The 25,888-nt window shown below is 43.0% G+C and overlaps 2 protein-coding genes across 9 annotated transcripts in view; one reads left to right on the top strand and one right to left on the bottom strand.

Annotated features, from left to right (window-relative positions):
- Nucleotides 1-25,888, top strand: part of LOC147029674 (protein mono-ADP-ribosyltransferase PARP14-like) — a 111,091-nt gene that overhangs the window by 982 nt on the left and 84,221 nt on the right. The window contains exon 2 of the mRNA XM_085872880.1: nucleotides 16,428-16,581. The gene's annotated coding sequence lies outside the window, so the exon portion shown is untranslated. The remainder of the gene's footprint in view (nucleotides 1-16,427; nucleotides 16,582-25,888) is intronic.
- On the bottom strand, nucleotides 1,865-25,695 carry DTX3 (deltex E3 ubiquitin ligase 3). Of its 8 annotated transcripts, XM_085872907.1 has the most exons (6): nucleotides 20,523-20,678; nucleotides 17,495-17,642; nucleotides 14,646-14,734; nucleotides 13,299-14,264; nucleotides 7,404-7,621; nucleotides 1,865-6,537 (listed from the first exon to the last, which is right to left on the bottom strand). In XM_085872907.1, the coding sequence occupies exons 4-6, from the start codon at nucleotides 14,199-14,201 to the stop codon at nucleotides 6,468-6,470; spliced, it is 1,191 nt and encodes a 396-aa protein (XP_085729033.1). In that variant the 5' UTR covers nucleotides 14,202-14,264; nucleotides 14,646-14,734; nucleotides 17,495-17,642; nucleotides 20,523-20,678; the 3' UTR covers nucleotides 1,865-6,467. The 8 variants fall into 8 exon arrangements, with proteins under 8 accessions (XP_085729033.1, XP_085729028.1, XP_085729026.1 ...); XM_085872902.1 differs by lacking the exons at nucleotides 14,646-14,734; nucleotides 20,523-20,678 and adding an exon at nucleotides 25,503-25,695; XM_085872900.1 differs by lacking the exon at nucleotides 14,646-14,734.

The following is a 25,888-nucleotide window of genomic DNA, read 5'->3' as shown; positions in this document are numbered from 1 at the left end:
TTGGCGGTGGGGAAATGATGACTCCTATTCTGAAAAAAAAAAACAAAAAAAATCCTCTTTATGGTGCATATCCATATTTGTGTAGCTTTGTTGGTCACTTAAAAAAAAAAAAGACATCAATAACACAAGTGATGAATCACTACTTTTCTGCATGTGTCATTATTCTGATCATATGGGTGATTACATGCAGAATAATGTAGTCTTCGATTCCCACTTGCCACACTGAAGTCCAAAAATAATTACACAAAATAATGAGCATAAATATAAGGATTGGAAAACAGATCAATGAGACAAATGATGCAGCACTCCTTTTGTGCATAAGCATCATGCAGATGATGTTGACTTGTTCTCTTCACCCATTCCTCCCCCACCTCTGTCTTTTACATAAAGATGGAGCATGCATGTCTCTCTCTTTCTGTATGTCTGTCTCATCTCCCAACCTTATTTTCGATTGAAAGAAAAATAGGTCTTTTTGTCCAAAAAGTCACACCTTAGAATCGTGTAAATATGATATATTTGAGTTGATTACATCGGGATAAGGTTAAAACAGATACTATCTTAAATAACCATTTCATGCTGAATGTGTTAGAATAATAGGCGACGCTTTCGAAAAGCAAACAGATGTATTGAAGTACACTCAAGCATACAAACATAAAGGCACACAGCAATTCGCACCGTTTCCTGCATGCCTTGCACGGTACCTCACCCACAACATAAGCCACTGACGCCACCTGCTGGTTGTGGCAACACGACTGTAGCAGTATCAAAACTGAAATATCAGAAAGTTTGTTCAGAAAAGTGAAAAGAAACAAGACTGACATGAGCATGAGATTCTTCCGTCACATCAGGCCTTTCTAATCGACGTTCATGTTCAGTAATTCTCCTTGCACGTATTTCTTGGTCTCCCCCTCTTCCTTTTCCCTATTGGTCTCTAAAACATGACTTGTTTCATCAAATGTCCCTCTTGCTGCCTCATTATACAGTATATCCGACACATCATCTTCATTCTTTGGCCTGTGCCACAATATTTCTTTCTCCAGGCCTCCTCCTCATGCCCTCATTTCTTTCCTTATTTGGCCTGAAAAAAAGTCTTTTAAATCCTTTTCAAACATCTATGTTGGAAGACTGTCAGCTTGGATTCCATTTTCTGTGGTTCTGCGGCATATAATAACACTCATTTGACGTTGGAATTTAAGTTTCATCTTGGTTTTTAGTGGTTGTTGTCTGAAATTCCAAATGTTTGATAGAGTTAAACATTGCTTGAGCATTTGCAATTTGAGTTAATGGATCACTTTCACTACCCCCTTGCTTATTGATAACAGATACGAGATAAATAAACTTCTTCTTCGTTAATCTCAATCTTCCTACAAATACTTTTTGTCTTTATTTTCACATCGTCATCGACTTCTGATACCAAACACAGATCAGTACAATCAAGATCTTCCACTTGATACCATCCTGGTTTCCTTCCGTCAACTATCTCATTACCCAGTCAATCACCATCAGGAACAACAAGCATATTTTTTTTGTCCACTTCTCACTTCAAATCAGGGAGAAAAGTCTCCATCATGGATAATTCTGAAAACGAATCCATCATACAGCAAACAAATCATCATCATTTTCTCCGGTATCGGACTGTTGAACACGACTTCAAATCAGCTCTTGCCTCGTTCTTCATCTGACTTGGGGTTATTTGATGTTTTCAAATAAAAAGAGAAAAATACAAAATTATTGATGTCAGATCATCATGTTCACTAGACATTAGGATGTGAGAGCATGTGAAATTTCATGGTGAATTTTAAAATTATTTCCTGAATTACCCCTTCTTCATGTCCCAGGTCAAATAACCCGATGACGACAAAAGAAGAGTCACTGGGATTTATTACCGTAGTGTGGTACAGCTAAATACTGAGCCATCATAACATGTGCAAAACAAAACGTAACTAAAGCCCCTTCAACATACAAGTTAGCTCTCTGTAAACAACATAACGGGGGTGATTTTATTTTATTATTCTTTTTTCTTGGGAGTGAGGCAGAATACTTCAAAAGATCCTTCCAAAAAAAATATTTTTAACCCTGATATATGACCAACAATAAAACAGATATTTATTTTGTTAAAACAATTTCAAAATGGCAGAGGTTTTATTTCACAATCACAAGAAGAATTAGAATATTTTCTCATGCACATTACAAATTGTTAATACAACAACTAATCAAACAAAATGGATTTGAATGGTCACCAGCATTGACAGCTTTGAAGTCAAACTGAAATATCACAACTGACAAAGAATTATACACTATTAGCATAATAGTTTTACACTCAAACAAAAACATGAATGAAAATATTAGTTGAAAGAAACAAATATTGTGTAGGGATGGCGAGGCAAGGGGAGAGAGCCATCAACTCCATGACAAGCATTCTGAAAGATATAATCTTCAAAGCTCACAACTATCCTGAGAAATACAATGTGGAAGCTCAGCTGCATTACAACAATGCAAATGTAATTACATTCACAACTGTGGTGCTGAAAAATGAAAAACATGCAGCCATTATCCACACATTCAGTAGCCTTTCATCAGAAGGAGCTACATTTAATTTTCAAGTTTTTCAAAAATTTTTTTGACAAAGTAACTTGAATGAATTCGAGCAAAAATAAATTATTTTTTACAGCCATTTCATGATTTTTATTGAAACCAACGTATTACTTAATGGATAAATATAACAGACTTGTCTGAGACCGTTATTGTCAAACAAACGTCATCCACATTGCCCATCGAATATAACCTTAATGGCATGTTTCTTGCTAAGGTAAACCAAGGAACCACAACCTACTTTTGGGAAGCAAAACAGTTGAATCATGGGAATAAATATGATGGTGAGGCTTGCGATTCTCCCCATCGGATGCGTATCTGACAGAGATTCAATAACCAATTTGCCACCGGTTGCATGACCATGGATGCTAACAGCCTGTGGTTTTTGCGACCGAAAAATTTGAGGGTCTAGGGGGCCCTCTTGTCTGCGTCTTATTACCAAAGACCCGACAAGTGCTCAGGGTAACCAAGCCCCACAGAAGCCATCAAATTTGTGTCACTTCAAAATAATTTGGTTTGGTTTTCCAAATTAGGAATACATTGGCACTAAATTTCAATGAAATTAATTATTCTTCGTGTGCAGCCAGTCCGTTATTGGTTGGGGTTGTGACCTGTCGAATATGGCATTGCCAGTGCTGGTCTTTAGTCAGGCAAGAGATCTGCTTAGCGTTCATTCATACAAACGTTAACATTAGACTCTCATTGGCTATCATCTTACTTCTCCAAAATCCATTCGCATCGTCATTTTTAAAGATTAAATGTGAAAAGTTTACTTCCATGAGTAAATGACAAACGCTGCATCATGTGCTCACCGCTTTAGCCGTCAGATGTATCGTCTGAATATGATATTTTATATCCAGGTTTAATGTCACTCACTCCATATTATGTTGCACTCCACTGCACAAAGGTTGTTGTTCTTGAGATTACCCAATCATTGCTTAAATGGTGGAATCCAGAGCTTGGTGTTGTCACAAATAACAAATTGTCAGGCTCTCATCACGAGCTAATCAATGTCTAATTATCGAGTTCCCTTTTTTGATAAACCTCATTGTTCTTCGAACAAAAGCATCGCTTTTCCAAAAATTAAAAAAAAGGCTACCAATTTATCAAACATGAAAAAAAGTCAAAGACAAATCTCCAGCCAAGGTGCTTTGGTTATGTTGTACCAACTTATGGCAGATCATGATGCTATAATGGCAAGTGTCAGATTTTAACACATCATTTAACGGCATTGTTTTTCAGGGTGAAAATAATACAATTAACTTTAGCCAAAATCTCACACCAGAATTCCATCTCCTGGAAAACGGTTAATGCCCATGCATTACTGAAGTGTGCTCTGACAATAGTGTAGGTTAAGCTTTGGAATTTAGTCAGGGTGCCAGCACACAATGGCCTGCAATTTTCAAAAGGCCCTGCAAGGTATTTAACATCCACCAGCAAATGCTAGTGGATGGGAAGCCGGCTTAACATCCCTCTCCTCCGGAGGGACAGCGTACTGGTGCAATGCCCCGCATGCCCACACCAGGTGACAGTTCACTCGGGTTGAGAATTGAACGCAGGCTTTAAAGCTCAAACATGAGTGCACTACATTTGAACCATCCTGTCAACACCGTTGATATTCGATCTATAATTAACATTTCCTTGAGTACTCCTGTATAAAAGTAATTTAGATACAGGACCACAAACTAATTTAAATTTCACACTTGCAAATAACTTACACTCAAGAACTTTCTTATACAATTTTGATTATTAATAATATGCTGCAGAAGGTTTCCCAAAAAAATAATTAGCCTAATTTTCATTTGGTGAAAGCTTGCATATGGGTGATCTTTTGATTATTCATTACTGGCAAAGCTACCATTGTCACACAACAACAACAAATTGGAAACTAGAAGGGCACTCGGTAGAGCACATACCTCTGCCACGTAATGCCTGATCCATGAGAACACATCAGGCCCAATACATTTTTTGAAATATCACGCTGTACAGTACTATATCGTTTTTGGCCATATCTCTCAAATGGTGAAGAATCGCTTTAAAGATTAAACAATTCTCATATCCTGATCCACATTCGGATCTTGTCACACACCCAACCTGTCCACAAAATTTCATCCGCATCCGTCCATAACTTTTTGAGAGATCCTGCACACAACCAAACAAACAAAGACAGAAAGAAAGAGGTGAAAACATAACTGCCGCCGAAGGTAAAGGAGGTAATAAGCAATATGTAAACCATAAGTCATAAACACAGCACTCATTATGTCACAGACCCACATAATCTTGGCACGGTGCAGGTGCGATGGCACGCAAACCATATGGATACACTCCTGCACTAAATCATCATAAGTGCTTTATACAGGTTGGGTTCAGCAAGTTCATTTGCAATACGTGTTAATGAGTCGTTTGCAGGATAATAATGTTGTAAAAGCTGTGGTAAATTTGTATAGGTGTATCGATGTGCATAAAATTTAGTGACCTTGCATAGGCTCATTCAAAATTCATAGACTTCCACCAGCAAAGAAAAGTAAGACAATACTACATGACGATAAGTACAGTATGAACGAGAATGGCACTCAGTGGAGCGCATACCTTCACGAGGCTGATTAGTTTACATTTTGTATCCCTCCGATAGGCCGGATCTGTATTCGGACCTGAACTGCAATTTAATCGGCTTGTTCGTCACCGAAACAACTCGTCCACCAAGAACTTTTTGAGATACCGTGCTATATATATATATATATATATATATATATATATATATATATATATATATATATATATATATATATATATATATATCTGTTTTAGCCCTATCATTCAACGGTGAAGAATCACTTAAAAAAAAAAACAATTCAGATCCAGATCCTCACCAGAATTGAATCAATACTTCCTTGTCACACACCCAACCTGCCCACCAAGTTTCGTCCGAATCCGTCCACAACTTTTTGAGATATTGTGCTATATATTGTTTTGGCCCCATCTCTCAATGGTGAAGAATCCCTTAAATTCTCGTATCCGGATCCGGACCTTCACAAAAATCAAACCAATTCGTCCTTATCACACACCCAACATGCCCACAAAATTTCATCTGAATCCATCCACAACTTTTTGAGATATCCTGCACACAAACAGATAAACAGACAGGGGCGAAAACATTACGATGGGCAGAGGTTAACAACGTTGCAGACTCTATGATTACAAACATCCAACAGCTGTCAGAAACTGACCCTGAACATCGCTATTCGTATACTTTACAAACAATCAAATTTTATGAACACAATTGTAAAATGAGATGTCAATGAATTTTAATATCGTTGCTTTAACCTTCGGACGACCATTGAACAAAAGGTCCTGAAGTTTAAACATACCAATTTGGGGTATACCCCTACCCCATTGTTCAACAGTGATCACCAATCCCCACCAAAGAACATTAAGCTAAACAAAATATACTTTTAAAAAAAAAAAGAACATTTTTTTTTTTGCCCACCATATAGATCTCCCAAAATTGATAACGTATTAAGTACTTCAGAACATGGCAAAAACGAATCTTTGCTGAGACTCAACAATAAAAATGTCAAAACAATGACATGAATATATGTTAGAGGTAAAGTATTAACCAAATTAGTCAGAATAAGTATTGTACATGTGTTTGTATTTATTTACTTATTTATTTCCCTCCATAAATAAAATACAAGTGCCTGAATGCCTAAATTAATTTTGGGTTAAAAATAATAATAATAATAATAAAAAGCATCATATTTTCGAATCAGGAAAGTATTTTTGGAATGTAATGTTCATCTATCATTCGTAGTCATTAGCCCCCCACCTCCTTTAAACCATTTATTTTAATGCAATCGTAATTTAACATCAGCAGCTTAAAAAATTCCTTTTGCTCTCAATTCCTCTTGCACGCGCTTCAGGTAATCTGGATCTGGATATCCGTAACTGCAAGACAAAGAGCCAATTCATGTTGCAAGTTAAATACAGAATGGATTCTATGTAATACAACCTATTCATTCAATTCGTTTCATCACACTGCATTGAACCCTACCCCCATTCCCCTCCAACCCTACCCTTTCCTTCCATTCCAGAGAGAAACAAAACAGTAGAATTGCTAGCAATCATCTTCGAAAGTGCAGGTAGTGGTGTCTTAAATGCCAGTATGATATCTGTAATCTATTTCACTGGCATCAGTAATAAGATGTCACCTTCTATCATTTCCGAACAAATTAAACAGCAAGTTTTAGCGGTTTGTAGGGAGGTGTACACAATCAATATTTATACTGGCTGCAAGAGCACAGGTAATCTTGTAAGATGCAAGCTATTTTATGTAATCCAAAGAAAGGCACATCAATAAAAGGTAAACTCACTGAAAGAGCACAGGTAGTCTTGTGGCATTATTATAAGCATAACCTTTCAAAAAAAAATATTTCAGGAGCTGTTTTGTGGGAGAGATCTTATCCTGTGCCATTAAAAACTTTCTTCACAATGTCAGATGATCTTAAGAATGCATCAAATAGGGTGGCGCATGCTCTACCCTACCCCGCCTTCAATAATAAATTTCAAGTTCAAGTCTTAAAGAAACATCATTTTGGCCACTCTGGAGAAAATATTTAATTCTCACTTTGTTCCTCCATGAGGACTGGCGTGCATGCCTCCAAATGTATTTCTGTGGCAGTACGATCTCTGGAGCTCCTGGGACTCACTACCAGTTAAAATCTATCTGCTACAGATGATGTCTTTCGGCATCATTAAAAAAATATATATTTAAACTCGACAATGCATGCAAAAATACTGATTTAGAATCTTACAGCATTGGTCCACCGTGAATGCTGGTTTTGTGATGAATGTCATTCCAAGTGACGACGTCATCCATGCCAGTCGTACGCGAAGTACCGATAGTGAAAACGAGCCGCTGTTTAAAGGCCCTCTGAAGCAACCTTAGGACATGGCCTCCCTCAGGGTTGTCTGGTAAGAATGCTGTGCGGAATGTTCCGTGATAAGGGTGCCCTGGATGGGGATGTTCTGCCTGTGGATGTGGAACATTGCCAGCAAAATCATACTAAAATACACAATTTGGTGTCTGTCTGTTTCTTTTGACTACGATACATTTGCTTGTTACTTATCCAATCTCAATCAAACTTGATAGGACTAAGGGTCACACGATCGATGGAGGTAGTAGCAACTTCATTTGTTCCCGTCCCCAAGGAGGTTTTCTGCCTTGGGCAAAATCCGTGTTCAGGTGTATATCTGTGTTAAATGATAGCTAATCATGGCATTTTTCCAAGGCTGCTACGACCAACAAAAGTAATAACACAAATTATAGCATAGTATTAATGTTATTACAAAACAGTATTAATAGTAACAAGTCTGAAGACGACGATGGTTCACGAGTGGTATTTGACGATGTAGATGGTTTCAGAAGTCAAGGATGAGACAATGTGATAATTTTTGACCAAGTTATAAAAATGATCAACATGATGTGGTACGGGTGACAGGTTATGAGCTGCAAAATGTCGAAAACCCGGTTTCGTTCAACAACTTAAAAAATTTGACCTTTGCATAACCTTTAAAGGTCACAAAACAATGTTGTGGACATTAAAATAAGGAAACAGGATACGTGCTATAGCTTATTGGAGTTAGATCGTCGAAGAAGGTCGAAAACCTGGTTCGATTCCCACAACTTTGAAAATTTGACCATTGTGAACTTTAAAAGGTCAAAGGTCAAGGATTATGACCTTTGGTGCAAAACTTCCTCTGGAACATTCCAGGAACAATATAACATCATATTGGCAATATGGAATTTCACACTCCTCGGATTTTCCATACTTTGAGGAAATCAGCGTAAAAACAAACTTGAAGGGGGCGCCACGGACAAGGTGTTTGAGATAGAGCAAAATGGTTTGAAGACTTTAGGTGGGGAATGACCTCAAGATTATGCATAAAAAATATTGTCATCCAAACTCTCAAAGTTTGGGCGGTCGTATGATTTTTATGTCAAAATTCGAAATTTTCTAAGTTCGTGACCTTGTGACCTTGACTTTGGGAGAAAAATGAAAAATTGAGCTCTGTGGGGCTATGCAGGTGCCATTTGGCTCACCAAATACCGAAACCACTGCCAGATTCGACAAACCCCTCAGAGAAGATGGATTTTTATGTCAAAATTCGCAATTTTCTAAGTTCGTGGCCTTGTGACCTTGATCTTGGGACGAAAATGAAAAATCGAGTTCCGTGGGGATTAATGCAGGTGCCATTGGGCTAACCAAATACGGAAACCCCTGCCAGATTCGACAAACCCCTCGAAGAAGATAATTTTATGTCAAAATTTGCAATTTTCTAAGTTCGTGACCTTGTGACCTTGACCTTGGGACGAAAATGAAAAATCGAGCTCCGTGGGGCTATGCAGGTGCCATTGGGCTAACCAAATACCGAAACCCCTGTCAGATTCGACAAACCCCCTAGGAAAAGATGCAACTTGAAATCGGCTACCCCCTAAAAACACATGTTTTTTTGGGCGTGGCTCCGCCCATTATGGGCGCACCACGCCCATTCTCAGGAAAACACAACCAGATCATGATATAAACCTCCCACCATAATTTTATCAGCATCGGATCAAAACCCACGGAGCTATGTTTGGGACAGACAGACAGACAGACAGACAGACAAGCCGGTAGGCGGACAAGGGTAGTCGGCCGTTGCTAGGCAACGGAGGGGTCCATAGCAACGGTTCTTTCTCACACATAACTCGAACATACCATAAACCTACCATACCAGTTTCATGTATATCTGACACAGTCTCTGAGATATAACGAACTTCGTTTTTTTATTGTTTTCGACCAGGGTTCATTCAAAGTCTATCTTCTCCGACAGTTTTCATAGGATGCGGCTGGAAATTTTTGACAATATGGCTGAATGTACTACCCACAGTCGCTCGTGGCCAGATTTTTGAAAAAATTAATTTTTTGGGATTTTTCAAAAATTTGATAGTCCCGTTGCTGGGCAACGGTGATGTCCATAGCAACGGTTCTCATTTGCCCACAACTAGGTCATGGTATGAACCTACCAACCAAGTTTCATCGAAATTGCCATTGTATTAACGGAGCACGGGACGGAACTTAGAGATAGACAGACAGACAAACATATCGATGGAAAAACTGAGACTAAGGGTAGAACAAATTTCAATTTTTTTTTCGACTGGATCGACTACCCAACATATCGACGGAAAAAGTGATAAAGGAAGAACAAATTTCAATTTTTTTTTTTTCGACGAGATCGACTACCCAACAGACAGACAGACATACAGACACACAACAATAACGAATACAGTGGTCACTTATTTTTTTCGTGAAAATATTTTTTCGTGAACCAATAACATCCCCTCTCCCCAAGGAGTTTTTCCTCCTTGGACAAATGCCATGTTATAACGCATATAAATGGCTTATCTTGGCCTATCGTGGAGCAGGCAGGCCTCCTAGAAGTAAAAAAAAAAAAAAAAAAAAAAAAAAAAAAATTGCACAAAAACATACGATTGCCTTTTTAAACATTTTTTAACCTTTATCTTTTTTTTTGATATGCACAAAACTGAAAGAAATTTGGAGGAATCCCATTCGATGCTTATCCCCTCCACCACAAAGTATTGGATCCGAGCCTAGATCTACTGTAATCTATATATCCCAGAGAGGATAATAACATGACCCTTCCTGCCACTCCTGTAGGGAGTGGGTGTACTAGTATATCAAACTAGCGATACCCATGCACATGCACGGGATAGCAGTACAACATAGCTGGTTGCAGACGACAGACCGTACACGGGGAATGACAAAAATACGCATTGTGCAAAATGCAAGTGGTACTATGGAACGCCAAGACTTCCCAAACATTGTCGGCATGTCCGCTAAGTGCCACAGCAATTTCATAGGGATTGTGTGACGGCGAGCCGAGTTTTTAGTGTGCAAGCTTGGTATTATAATAGAGATAAGTTATTTCATCCCAAAATATGACCCCCAAGCTCACCTCCTTCCACAATTCCAGTTTTTCCTTTCTGAGAGCTTGCTTGTGTATAAATCTTGCCCACCCCATGCATCCTCCCCACACCCATTATTTGTCCAAGTCTCCCTCTATTTTGTCCTTCAACCCTGCTGATGGCTCTCTCGCTCTCTCTTTTTATGTTGTATCCTGTTCCATTCAGTGTTCTTGCTCTTCCACAAGGCTCGACTTTGGATACAATATCAATATAGTTGTGACTATATATAGCATGAGTTGCGACAGGAGTTGCATAGCGACTCGAGTAAAATTGAGTGGCAAGCAATCGAAAGGTGTACCCGAGTTCGCTCGATCAGATGAGATATCCATAAACCGTTTTCACAATAAGGCCACCTCCATAAATGGCTACAAATGTCAACGAATATTCTTTAAAACTCAAGTAGCCAATAAGACTATGGTATGACCACAAATCAGCATTTTTGCCAGTTTGAGGATATACTCCAGCAGTCTAGCTCATGATTCTGAGAGATCAGGTTAAAATCCCATATACTATGTTGATTTATCAGTTGCATTCTGATGTGATTTTAATTCATATAAAAATGTCAGCTTTGATACCTGAACATAACATTTCTGTAAAAGCACATTTCCCAATGTCTATTATATACTAGCAAAGATACCCGGCATTGCTCCATCAAGGGCCAGAACATGTAAATTGTTTGGTGTTCCAACTCGCGAGCAGCCCACATATTGCGGACCATGTGAAAAACGTATTTGAAAATCTGTTTTGTTGTGAGACAATTTGAATTCACTCTCGAAACAACTCTATCATTATGTGAATTAAAATTTTCATAATTGGAGTGGAAATTTTTCAGAGTAAAGTCATTAAAATATTATTACAATAAAATGCCATACATAGGGGTCTGATAGTCTTCTTTTTTTTTCCTGTGCAGCACAAAGCTGCGAGTGGCATCATTGATCGAGGGTGTGGAAGTGCTGCTGATGTAGTACCCCTGTAGGTTACAGCAGGAATTTGGAATTTGGCCAGGATTCCAGAGATAGCTCCCCTATTCTTCGCAAAAGGACACCGTAAAGAGATCTTTAATGCCCATCAACTAATTCCGGCAGATGCGACTCCCAGTTTAACTTGCATCTGAGGTGCAGCACACACATTGATGAATACCCTCCTTGTGAAACACCGGGATAACAGTTTATAGCTGGGTTGAGATTCAAACCCAAGCAAGACAGTTTGGAGCGAGTGTGTGTGTACCTCTCGGCCATCCTGCCATGGAGTGGGGATGCATCGCTTTGTAGCTATGTAGAATGTATGTAGAATGTCATCTACATACCTAACCCTAATGTAGAAAACATTTTTTTTTTACATTTCTCTCTTGAACTCATTGTTCGCTTTACTCATTGTAATCCTCTAATTTATTTTGCCTTCCAAACTCTGGGGATTTCCCCCATGGAGAACAGAGCCGTGGTCACCACGCCCACGCCGTGGGAGCTTTTGCCTTCCTTAAAATAATTTTCATTGCTTTCAATGAAGTTACACTTCGGGAATATTTGTTAATCTTTTCTTCACTCAATATAATTGTCAGAATAGTAGAAGAAGTTAAGTTTAATGCTTTGGGAATTTCACTTGCTCTTTTGTAAATATGGAGAAGGTGAGATCATAGCCTTCCTTAAATAAATACACTCAGTTATTATAATCACTGTTTTATTAAAACTTTCAGATTTCACTCCAGATCGACAGTTATTTAATCCACAAGATACGATCCTAAAATCCAAAGTCATATTTTGATGAAGCCTATATACTTTAATTAGTCTGTAAGAGTAGATAGTGTTTCTAAGGCAAGGCATATTTAGTAGGCCAAACAAAAATGGTGGCTAAGACCCCTGTGAGGTGAAGTTGGGCTGACCAAGGATAAGCCTTTCATGAAAGTAAGCCATTAACCATCTTACAAAAGGGTGTTTAACTTTGCCCAAATAGCCAGTTTTCATTCATGCACTCCCTTGGAGTTCCCTTAGTATGCATGCAAACTTTCAGGCTGCTAGTTTTCATGGTTTTGGAGTTATGGAGGACACACACACACACACACACGAAATGCACAGGCTTTGATTTAAAGGAAATCTGATCTCATTTAACATTCACAAATAATGCAACTTCTTCTGACTATTACTGCAGTTAGAGACGAAGAAGGGTTCTAAAGAAGTTAGGTACTCAACCCTATTCTCAAAATGCAGGATAATTACCCAAAGGATAGCTGGGAAAGACACCACTACAGAATATTCAATGTCAGCATTGCAAATTAATTTTTTGTACAAGATCTAATCTCATGAATGAGTGAGGTCACAGAGGGGTCGTGGGATCACAGTTGGAGAAAACAAGTAAGGGAATGAATTGCTGGGAGGAAACGGTAACCTAAAAGTAAGAAGCTTGAGATCAGTCTGGTTCATGTGGGTGGAAAAGATCAAGGGTAAAAATGGGGAATGACATGAGAAAGATTTGCATCGTTGGGAAAGGTACAGACAGACAAATCATGGAAAGAGTTTTGGAAACTCCAACAAATAATGATATGCTCCATAATGCAGTCGTGCCCCTGCGAGTACCGTACTGTACAAAAATGGAAGTCAAATCCAATGACACAACAACTCTAACACATATGACGAAGTACGCTTTAACCACATCAAAAGGAATTTAAAAAGAAAGAGTCATTACTTACACCTTGGGTTCCACTTGGGATGTTGTATACAATCTCTGTGGTGCCGCATCTCTCATAGCCAGGCAAGTGCATTGTGGGTATAGTGCGGACGCTCATCTGGCCATCCCGTGGCTGGTTTCCTTCCATCTGCCCATAAGGCTCGCTGCATAGTGGGCATGCAGGCCGAATCTGCAGTGCACGCTCCACACATGCCCTGCAGAACACGTGCTTGCACTTTTCTAAGCGCCGTGCCTCTGTCGGTGGTACTAAACAAATTGGACACACTTCGACATCTTCTTTTGCCGAATCCATCGGCGTTGCCTTGGTATTGGAGGTCGTCGCATTTCCAACATTATTACCTCGATCCTCTTCCTGTTTTCTCAATTTATCATTGCTCACTGCAGACGAACAGACAGTTTTTGACCCACGATTCTCACTGCTAGTGTTCCTACTAACACTAGCCCCAGAACTAGTGGTGCTTCTGCGTTGCAAGCATGCAAGGAAATGCTTCTTAGCCTTGTCTGCTTGATCAGCCTTTCCAACAAACCGAAAACCACGCAGGTCTCTGACGACAATAACATCTGTGAATGTTTCCTCAACATTCTGGCATGCTTCATCCAGATGGGCTGAGTCTGGATATATGTTTTCCAAGGACACAACAGATCCACGCAGATCCGCCACGGCATCAGAGTAAAGTTTGGTAAAACATTCTCTTGCATCCTCAATGCCATTTCCATCCAACTGAGGCCCAACTGGTCGAAATGAAACATTGCACATGGATGGAAATGGGCTTGAATGAATGTCCAAACTCACGTTGTTTTTCTCTGTAAGCTGAATGAGGTCCACAGCATTTTTGGCAATGATGAAGTCAACCACATCAGTGTCCAAATAGACGTCATCTTGTGCAGCATCTCTTGCAGCCATTTTCTTTCGCAGTCCCCTTCAATATGCCAGTAGTGAGCAAAGATTGTGGGTTTTCTCTGTTGGCTACAATAATAAGAGAACAAAAGTTAACTCAGAATCATCGATATTCACAAGTGAATGCAATACGTCTCTCCCCAACCCACTTTTGAACACTGAAAAATTGAATGAAAGACACCAGACCATTGTCTCCTGACTAATATGAAATGGTTGTGCCGAGTCTTGTCCGCATTGGCTAAAAAAAAAATAAAGGCTTGGCATGCCAAAAACCTGAATTTCACAAGAATGTTTGACCCTTGACCCATTTAAGTTCAAACATAGGGGCAATAACCCTGGGCACTCACCTGGTAGCGGCTAGATAAGATAACCAGGGAACCACTGGGAGGCAAGGTTGACTCAAAAAATGTAACGAAGAAGAAAGTAAATACTTATAAATTTTTAGCTCACCTGGAACGTAGTTCTGGGGATCTCATGGGATGGTGTGTCGTCCGTCCGTCCGTTCCTTCCATCCACAAATAATTTCAACTTCTCTGAAACTACACATCGGATTTTGATGAAAACTTTACCACAAGGTTCATCACCGTGTATGGACCAAAGTTTGTTCATGACATTTATTAATTAAATTAAATAAAATCGGGGCCAAAAGGGGTCCACGGGGGTTGCCCCCAAAAATAGGTATTTGCTTTCTTCTCAGAAACTACACATACAATTTGGATGAAACTTGACCACAACCTTCATTACCCATGATGTACCAAAGTATGTTAATGGTATTTAAAAAAAGAAAGAATTCTGGGTCTGAGGAGGTCTACAGAGGGCGTTTATGGGGAGGTTGCCCCCCCCCTCCCCAAGAGATATTTGCCTTCTCAGAAACGACACACCCAATTACGATGAAACTTGACTACAACCTTCATCACCAATGATGTACCAAAGATTGTTCATGGCATTAAAAAATAATAATAAATAAAAAACAATCAGGTTCAAAGGGGTCCACAGGAGGGTGTTGTCATCCAAAATAGGTATTTACTTTCTTCTCAGAAACTACAAACAATTCTGATGAAACTTCACCACAACCTTCATCGCCCGTGATGTACCAAAGTTTGCTCGTGCCATTAGGAAAAGAAAAAAAAACCCTCTGAGGGGTGCAAGGGGGTGCCCCCCCAAAATATGCATTTGCTTTCTTCTCCAAAACTATACACACAATTTTGATGAAAGTGGTGGTCACGTTTCATCGAAATTGTGTGTGTAGTTTCAGAGAAGAAAGCAAATGCATAAATTGGGGGGGGGGCAACCCCTCCGCCCCATGAACTCCCTCCATAGACCCCCTCAGACCCATATTTTTTTTTAATGCCGTGAACAAATAAGGTACATCATGGGTGATGAAGGTTGTGGTGACGTTTCATCAGAATTACATGTGTAGTTTCTGAGAAGAAAGCAAACACTTATTTTGGGGGAGAACCCCCGTCAATCCCCTTAGGGCCCAATTTTTTTTGATGCCACGAACAAACGTTGGTACATACATGGTGATGAACGTTGTGATAAAGTCTCATCAAAATTGTATGTTTAGTTTCAGAGAAGTTGCAAGTACTTGCAGACGGACGTACGACGCACCATCCCATTAGCTCCCCACTACGTTCCAGATGACTAAGAATGAACATCAGACCAATGTGTAAGTGCTTTAGAATGTATGGGCCTGTGGTAAGGTATAATTTGGCCAATTATTGTATAGATTGGTTAAAACAGTGAGACAGGGCAAGCCACAAAAGCCTCAATTTTTGAACTTTGGCCCCTGTATCGTTCCGTAAACGACTTTGATCCAATATGTTTTGACAAATCCCGATGGGGGATTCTCGGTGTATTGGACGAAGGCAACTCCGTGATAAATTTGAAGAAGAATAGTTCAAAAATGAAGGAATGATGTGCAATTGTAATCTTACTGTAACGCAGTGAGTGTGCTTGTGTCCATCCGAAATAGTGCCCGCTGGTTGTGCATGTCATTGATTAGAAGTGGATGGGAAACTGACGCAATAATTAAATTGTAAACATATACAGTGGAGTGCAAAATTATGAGTCCACTTCTTAAATCAATGTCAAGCTTTCTCAAATCACAATTTCAAGCACAAATTTGTCATAATATTGAAGATATGTCTCCATAGTCTTTAATTTATTACCTCTGCTACCGAAGGTGAACAGAGGTTATGTTTTCACCCCTGTCTGTTTGTCTGTGAGCAGGATATCTCAAAACGTTGTGGACAAGTGACGCCAAAACTTCGGTGGATGATTTGGGAAGGTGACAAGAACGAGCCGATTCGATTTTGGTGAAGGTTCGGATCCAAATCCGGCCCATCATTGGGATACAAAACGTAAACTCTTCAGCTTGGTGGAAGTATGTACTCTAGTTATAGTTATTATTGACTGACTTGAATGCAGTTGAGAGAATGAGAGAAAAATAAATTTATGTGAGCAGTCTGATCATGCTCTGGTGTGCATCATAACACTGTTGTGAAAAGATTGACTAAACTATAATCCATAAATCAATTAAATCAATCTTAGATGAAGTTGAGGCAGTTCTCAAGACAAAAGTGGCTGACATTGATTATTAGCCCCCATTGGACTTGTCTGAAATGGGGGCTTATGGATTTATTCTCGATTTTCGTGTCCGTGCGTGCGTCTGCAACCATATCTCGTACATGAATGGACTGATTATATTTGTATTTGGCAAAAAGACAACACATAACGGTTAGGTGTACACATGCACATAATTTTGTTTCATTATGCAATCAAAGATGGCCGGCTGGCGGCCATTTTAGTTGTACATAAATATAAGCTCGCCCTTTAACTCTGTCCAGCAAAATTACTAAAACAGCGGGGGCTATGACATTTTATGTCATTTTAACTTGTTGATTACACGTAAAGACAGATTTTCATTTTTCCTGTTATATTTGTGTTGTTATATCTTTAAGAGGTCATGGAAATCCCTTCCTTGAAAGCGCTTTTGGTTTTATATGACAACAATTTATTTCGTTATCACGTCTCAAGTAATAAATCTCCTTCGGTACTCATACTTTTGCACACCACTGGATGTGCACAGAGATTAATTAAATAATTCATCAATCACAGAACATGGTGATATGAGCTCGTTTCAGAAGAACAGTACTCAAGTGCCCATCATCGACAGGCCCTTCTGCTAGTTGTTGGAAAGAAAGAAAGAAAGAGGAAAAGCAATATGGGAGAGGAGATGTGTTTAAGTGACACATCATATTTAAGGATTATGTGATAAAGCTTTAATGTTAACTTACCAGATTAACGAATACCTCTTCCTGAAACCAGCAGCATCAGTTCAAAGGTATGCAAAACGGGAATGGAAGTTCTCCAAGCAGAAACTGGATGATTGCAGAAGTGAAAGACACCAAGTGGGAAATCCCTGAGTGGTGAACTTCAAAGAACCTAAAAAGGAAAGTACACAGGAAGTAGAGTTTACCAAGGTACAGTGTTACGTATTCCCATGAGGAAAATGATTAACACTCACATACTACATCGAACAAAAGAGATAGGAAGGTCAAGCTATCCATGTATTTTGAATGCACAGAGGGTGTGGAAATAAAGAGGTAAAATGAAGCACATAGAACACTTATGGAGCACATAGGAGGTAGTGGAATAGAGGTGGTGCAGTAGGAATGGGGAGGAGGTAGTGCGTAGGAATGGGGAGGAGGTGGTGCGGTAGGAATGGGGAGGAGGTGGTGCGGTAGGAATGGGGAGGAGGTGGTGCGGTAGGAATGGGGAGGAGGTGGTGCGGTGGGAATGGGGAGGAGGTGGTGCGGTGGGAATGGGGATGAGGTGGTGCGGTGGGAATGGAGAGGAGGTGGTGCGGTGGGAATGGGGAGGAGGTGGTGCGGTGGGAATGGGGAGGAGGTGGTGCGGTGGGAATGGGGAGGAGGTGGTGGGAATGGGGAGGAGGTGGTGGGAATGGGGAGGAGGTGGTGGGAATGGGGAGGAGGTGGTGCGGTGGGAATGGGGAGGAGGTGGTGCGGTGGGAATGGGGAGGAGGTGGTGCGGTGGGAATGGGGAGGAGGTGGTGCGGTGGGAATGGGGAGGAGGTGGTGCGGTGGGAATGGAGAGGAGGTGGTGCGGTGGGAATGGGGAGGAGGTGGTGCGGTTGAGAGGTGGTGGTGGTGGTATTGTCAAGAGGAGGTCGTGGTGGTACTGTCAAGAGGAGGTGGTGGTGGTGCGGTGGGAATGGGGAGGAGGTGGTGCGGTGGGAATGGGGATGAGGTGGTGCGGTGGGAATGGAGAGGAGGTGGTGCGGTGGGAATGGGGAGGAGGTGGTGCGGTGGGAATGGGGAGGAGGTGGTGCGGTGGGAATGGGGAGGAGGTGGTGGGAATGGGGAGGAGGTGGTGGGAATGGGGAGGAGGTGGTGGGAATGGGGAGGAGGTGGTGCGGTGGGAATGGGGAGGAGGTGGTGCGGTGGGAATGGGGAGGAGGTGGTGCGGTGGGAATGGGGATAAGGTGGTGCGGTGGGAATGGAGAGGAGGTGGTGCGGTGGGAATGGAGAGGAGGTGGTGCGGTGGGAATGGAGAGGAGGTGGTGCGGTGGGAATGGAGAGGAGGTGGTGCGGTGGGAATGGGGAGGAGGTGGTGCGGTGGGAATGGGGAGGAGGTGGTGCGGTGGGAATGGGGAGGAGGTGGTGCGGTGGGAATGGGGATAAGGTGGTGCGGTGGGAATGGAGAGGAGGTGGTGCGGTGGGAATGGAGAGGAGGTGGTGCGGTGGGAATGGAGAGGAGGTGGTGCGGTGGGAATGGAGAGGAGGTGGTGCGGTGGGAATGGGGAGGAGGTGGGGCGGTGGGAATGGGGAGGAGGTGGGGCGGTGGGAATGGGGAGGAGGTGGGGCGGTGGGAATGGGGAGGAGGTGGTGCGGTGGGAATGGGGAGGAGGTGGGGCGGTGGGAAGGGGGAGGAGGTGGTGCGGTGGGAATGGGGAGGAGGTGGTGGGAATGGGGAGGAGGTGGTGCGGTGGGAATGGGGAGGAGGTGGTGCGGTGGGAATGGGGAGGAGGTGGTGCGGTGGGAATGGGGAGGAGGTGGTGCGGTGGGAATGGGGAGGAGGTGGTGCGGTGGGAATGGGGAGGAGGTGGTGCGGTGGGAATGGGGAGGAGGTGGTGCGGTGGGAATGGGGAGGAGGTGGTGCGGTGGGAATGGGGAGGAGGTGGTGCGGTGGGAATGGGGATGAGGTGGTGCGGTGGGAATGGAGATGAGGTGGTGCGGTAGGAATGGAGAGGAGGTGGTGCGGTGGGAATGGAGAGGAGGTGGTGCGGTGGGAATGGAGAGGAGGTGGTGCGGTGGGAATGGAGAGGAGGTGGTGCGGTGGGAATGGGGAGGAGGTGGGGCGGTGGGAATGGGGAGGAGGTGGGGCGGTGGGAATGGGGAGGAGGTGGGGCGGTGGGAATGGGGAGGAGGTGGGGCGGTGGGAATGGGGAGGTGGTGGTGCGGTAGGAATGGGGAGGAGATGGTGCGGTAGGAATGGGGAGGAGGTGGTGCGGTTGAGAGGTGGTGGTGGTGGTATTGTCAAGAGGAGGTCGTGGTGGTACTGTCAAGAGGAGGTGGTGGTGCGGTGGTGAAGAGGAGGTGGTGGTGCGGTGGTGGTGGAGAGGAGGTAGTGGTGGTGCGTTGGTCGAGAGGAGGTGGTGGTGCGTTGGTCGAGAGGAGGTGGTGGTGGTGGTGGTGCGGTCGAGAGGAGGTAGAAGGGTGATGGAAGGGGAGGCAGCGATGTTAGGTGGCAAGGAGGAAGAGGGAAATAATCAATGTCTGCATACTCAACACATACATAACTCAACATTTATTGATAAATTGCTTGGGGGCGGGCCGAGCTGAGGAAAAAACGAAAAGGACAAACATGTACAACAAATAACTCTGCATTTCCACCTTGACCACAAAATCAACGTCAGTACCCCCACAACACAGGTATAAACCCCCAAAAAGTCAAATATAAACCTGAAAAATCAGATAACCCAAAGCAAGCTGGTATTAACCTCAAGCAGTAGACGGATATAAACCCGGCCCAGAAAGCAGATAACTCCAATAAGGTATCTAGACCCCAAAAAGGAGGTATAAACCCCAAAAGGCAGGTCACGACGGTACTTAAGAGCGAAAATCGACGGCGGATCCAGGACGTTGCGAGAGTGAGCTACCCAAGGCCTCCCCGACGGTTTAAACAGCCAGGTCCGCCGTCATGAACCCAATGTCACCGCGTCGGTCTCGGCTCTTCCACGTCGCTGAAGGGTTTCCGTGAAAAGCGGTGCGGACTCTGAACCGGAACAAGCAAAGCACTAACCCAGGCAAGAACCACTCGAGCACTCGTCGCCATGGACTCCTCCTCGCTGCCGATCACATGAATTATTTAAACCACTTCCTCGTCGTCACCGTTTGCTAATTACCAGCGTGATCCATCTTACATTCCGAGCTCACACGACTGAAATACGTCGTCAATGTATTCCGCCCGCCCCTTCAACACGACATTCCCATTGTTTAATGACTCACAATGGTCTAATTAAAGTACACCTCATTAAAACACCACCGGATTTAAAATGCGGGACTAATAACATTAAATCGCCAACGTCACATGTATGTAATATGTGTACGTGGTGTGTACGTCGAATCAGCTGCGCACATAAACATCATGTACGAACGGCCTTGAAATCCCCTTCATGATTGGGGAAAACAGCGGGAAGGTTTTCATGGGATGGAATTCGCAGGGGAATCTCCCTCCCCTCGTTGTGAACCGTTTAATATTCTGTGGGCAAAAACCACAAAACATGGAATGATCATCAAGGAAACAGTGAGGCCAGCGAGCACCGGACAATTCTTGTTTTGTACTGATGAGGGGATAATGTTCGAAACGTCAACTGCGCATACATTTCCATGGTGGTACTCGTTCATTCTTCTCAACCTTCTATCTATAGCAGGGGTCTCCAACCTTTTTGAGCGGAGGGCCACAAAACCAAAGTGGTGAGGGGCGGAGGGCCGCACCCAAAAAAAGGACGCTAAATTCCGAAAAAAAAAAAAAATATATATATATATAATGAATATGTGGAAATTTAAACAAAAATTAGTGCTGAATATATTTTTCTTGCCAACGAATATGATAGATGAATAATCGTGTTAAAAACACGTGTCTAATATGAATCAAAATCATAATAAAAATTACAGAACGCTTTTATCATTGACCCTGACAAATTGGCAGTATAGCGGGCCGCATTGTAATGTAAACTTAATATGGCACCACGGGCCGCATAAACCGGTCTAAGGGGCCGCCTGTGGCCCGCAGGCCGCAGGTTGGAGACCCCTGATCTATAGTATAAAAGTGAATTTGTATATTAACCTCTGCCACCAAAAGTGAGTGGAAGTTATGTGTTCACCTCTGTCTGTCTGTCTGTCTGTCTGTCTGTCTGTCTGTCTGTACGATATCTCAAAAAGTTATGGACGGATTCGGCCGACAAGAACGAATTGATTTGATTTTGGGGAAGATCTGGATGCAATAATTTTAAGGTGATTCTTCACCATTGAGACATTGTAGCCTGGTGTTGTCTTCGTGGTTAGGGTGGCGGCTTGGGATCCTAGGGTCCTGAGTTCAAGCCTGTTGGCCGCTGAATTGATACACCAGGGGATTAACTCAACCCGTCATCCTTCCAAGGTCGGTGAAATGAATACCAGTGTGTACTGGTGGAGGGGCACTGTATCAGCAATACAGTCGCGCTTCCAAGAAATGATAGCTACACTGGCAGCTAAACTGCCATATGCATGAGGAAGAAGAAGAAGAAGAAGAAGAAGAAGAAGAAGAAGAAGAAGATTGGGACATTGGAACAAACATGATATGAGATACAACATGATATTTCAAAATGAGGTGGATGAGTTGATAGGTGACAAGAACAAGCGGATTTGATTTTAGTTCAGGTGCGGATCCAGATCCAGCCTATCAGTGGGATACAAAATGTAAACTCTTCAGCCTGATGGAGGTATGCGCTCTACCGCGTGCTGTTGTCGTTGTTCGCGCATGCTCGTGAAGCGAGAAGCCCAGGGTTATGCGATCGGTCCTGTACGTGCGTACATGCATGTCTGCGTTTTGTTCTTCCCTTTTCTCTTGAATTGTCGGATTGACACGAAATTTTCACAATCGGTGCGACTACTCATGTAGAATGTTTTAATAATAATTATGACGTCGTAGATCACGTGGTGTGGCAGCCATATTGGAAAAATGGAGAAAAAAACCTTTGGATCTCTATCGATGAAACCACTCCACGGAAGAAAATGAAACTTGGCACCCGGCAAGTACTCCTCATGGGGAATAAGTTTGATTTTTTTTTTTAATGTCCTTGGTGCCTTCGTTACAAAGTCATAATTGCATATGTACAACGCTACATCCAATCAGTACGAAAATGTTTGAGGTTCATCTCGGGATAAATTACTCAACAGAAATATATATATATATATATATATATATATATATATATATATATATATATGACGTCATCGGTCACGTAGTTCGGCAGCCATATTTAAAATAAAACCTTCAAAAACCTTCTTCTCCGAAACGGCTGAACAGATCGAGGAGAAACTAGAGGTATGATCACCTGTCTATGAAGAACAAAAAGCTTCACCCCGTGGTTGTCATAGGTCACATGGTTTGGCATCCATATTGGATTTACCCTAAAACCTATAAAATGTATATTTTATCCAGAATGGCTGGACATATCGAGGGGAAACTTCACTCACATGTTCCCCAAGCCCAAGATACCAGGGTGTTCATGAATAATTGATAGGTCACATGGTTTGGCAGCCATATTGGATTGAAGGAAAATAATTTTTTAATTTTCTCTCGTGAACCATTGCATCATTCGTCATGAAACTTCAAAATTATGATCTATTGTTAATGGGGAATGTATGTTTTAAATTTCAACCTGATCAGCCGCATGGTCTGGAAGCCGGAATTATTAAATTTTTGAAGCTGAGTTCTTTTTTTTGAATAAAGCTCACTTGACTGTGCCGGGATGGGTCTGAGGGTAGAGGGAGCAACAGCTGAAACCTGAATCCTATCCAGGTTCCTCCTGGTGACGTCATCTTTGCTTTTAGCTTGTTTGGGTTCCTTCTAATTACTCCAATGCAGTACCTATTCTAATTGGTCTTCCATTTGATTTTAATTTTTTAATTACAAATTTGCTGCCAAAAGAGTTGGCTCACACCAAGTCCTTCTCAAGACAATGCAGGGTAAGTATTCTATGAATACCATCCTGTTTATATATTTGTTTGTTTGCCTATTTGTTTGTTTCTTTATTTGTTTGTTGATATTGTCGTATCCAGAGAGTTAGCCCCTACCTGGACGAATCGCCAAAACAGTTCTCCCTTGGAGGTGAACACGTGATCCTTGGAGATGAGTGAACATGTAGGATGGGAGAACGGAGGGACACGGAAGCACAACACAAGGGTTTATACTCGAACCCATGACAGACAAGTGGGGGTGGAATAAATAATAGAAAAATCCTCCCTTTTTCCAGGCACTCAGCTCGGTGTCCAGAGATGAGTTTCTGGAGCTTGAGGATCACCGAACCGCATCGTCACTGTGCGAAAAAAAAAAACATGCCCAAAGATGGCGGCAAGCCACTCTCTCGGTGGGCAGCGTACAGGAGGCAATTCGGGTGGTGATACTTGACACGAGGGTTCAGAAACCGCCGTGCAGCTTGTTTCATCGATCACACTTGCCGCTGCCGCTCCTCTGCAGAATAGTACTGCCTTCTTCCTCGATGGCACAACACGAGGATTCAAGGCACGGTCTCAAATGGCCCAGCCTAAGTCAATGGCCAGCATCTTGCTTCATCACATGGCAAATTTTCCTCAGCACGAACACGAGAATCATGCAGACTTCTTCAATGAGTCGAGGAAAAGACAGCCATAATGCCCTTTTTTCCGACTGCCGATTCTGCCTCACTCGCTTCTGTACCGCTCCTTCTTCATGTCCCACTCTGATCCTAACTCTCTCTCTCTCCTCCTCTCTGATGACACGGCCAATTAATCATTCACTCCATTGGCATGGTTATTCTAGTTGTCATTCCTGGAGGTGGTGTTTTCGCCTGCTCACAAGGCGATGCGGACGGGAGGGCGGAGTCGAGGCGATGCGGACGGGAGGGCGGAGTCGAGGCGATGCGGACGGGAGGGCGGAGTCGAGGCGATGCGGACGGGAGGGCGGAGTCGAGGCGATGCGGACGGGAGGGCGGAGTCGAGGCGATGCGGACGGGAGGGCGGAGTCGAGGCGATGCGGACGGGAGGGCGGAGTCGAGGCGATGCGGACGGGAGGGCGGAGTCGAGGCGATGCGGACGGGAGGGCGGAGTCGAGGCGATGCGGACGGGAGGGCGGAGTCGAGGCGATGCGGACGGGAGGGCGGAGTCGAGGCGATGCGGACGGGAGGGCGGAGTCGAGGCGATGCGGACGGGAGGGCGGAGTCCAGGTGATGAAGTCCAGCGCATGTAGGAGACGAAGAAGGGAAGAGAGAGAAAATGAACGGCTCCGCTCAGACTTTTATCGCCCCCGCGGCGCAGGGCGGGGGGCCACCCCCAAGCGATGCTTCGTCTCCCACATCAGGCGCTCTGGTTGGCCCTGGCCCCCCGCGCGGCCCAGCTGCGATGGCCGGAAGCAGCAACTTTCCACTTCCGGCAAGGTGGCCCCAAGCCGTGAAAATGTCTCACTCGGACCTCACGAATCGCCCACATATGAATCACCCACACCGAACTCCACGTCATGAATTTCCTTGCAAGAACCCCGAGGCCGTGCCCTGTGTAATTTGTAAATAAAAAATTGTCTTCTCCTCAGGGGAGGTTCTTCAATGAACACCAACTAATACCAGTAGACAGGACGACCGTTTAACATCCATCCAAGAGACAACACACATTGATGAATCACCATGCCTGTGAAATACCAGGATGTCAGTTTACAGCTGGGGCAGGATTCAAACCCAGGCTAGACAGCTTGGAGGTGGGTGTGCCTAACTCCAGGCCATCCTACCAGCCCTACACATCCATTAAACTTGCTCTAATTATTCTGAATTGAAATATTAATTTTTAAGTTAAATGTCTTTCTTTCTTCGCAAACATTGATATGAAATGATCCACAAAGAATATGAACGAGATTTTAATAAGAATTACCAACAAGCTGTTTGCATAATCCTACAAAATGTATCAGGTTCAAAAGGATAACTTATGTACAGATCAAAGTGAAAAAGAGGGACTTTAACCTCCACTATTTAACTGCCCCAATTATTCTTACCTTGGGCACTGCAGCCGATAACGTCTTGGCACGAGTCGTTCATGAACCGGCTGGAGGAAAAAAAACCAGGAAATAGTTTATAGGTGTGTTGGGATTCGAACCCAGTCGAAATATCTCGGAGGCGCAAGGCAAGTATGGAAGTTCGCACGTCTCGAATCGATCATGCCAGTTGGTCGTTTGGCCCTCATTGGACTGGATAAACAATCACGTGACATCGGGGAATACACAGAGAAGTGAAACGACGTCATTGCTTGTAAATGTGTGCAGGTCACATGGGCGAGGCTCATATGATGTGTTTATGACCCAACTGGGAATGAATAATAATACATCAAGCAATTTTAATGGACATTTGGCCCATCATGCCTTCATATACATGTACGATGTAC

This window comes from Eptatretus burgeri, chromosome 3 (genome assembly GCF_056783735.1).
Source record: "Eptatretus burgeri isolate ZD-2024b chromosome 3, Ebu_testis_v1, whole genome shotgun sequence".
Lineage (NCBI taxonomy): Eukaryota > Metazoa > Chordata > Myxini > Myxiniformes > Myxinidae > Eptatretus > Eptatretus burgeri.
The sequence above is the reverse complement of the archived record's forward strand: the minus strand, read 5'-3'. Positions and strand labels throughout refer to the sequence as shown.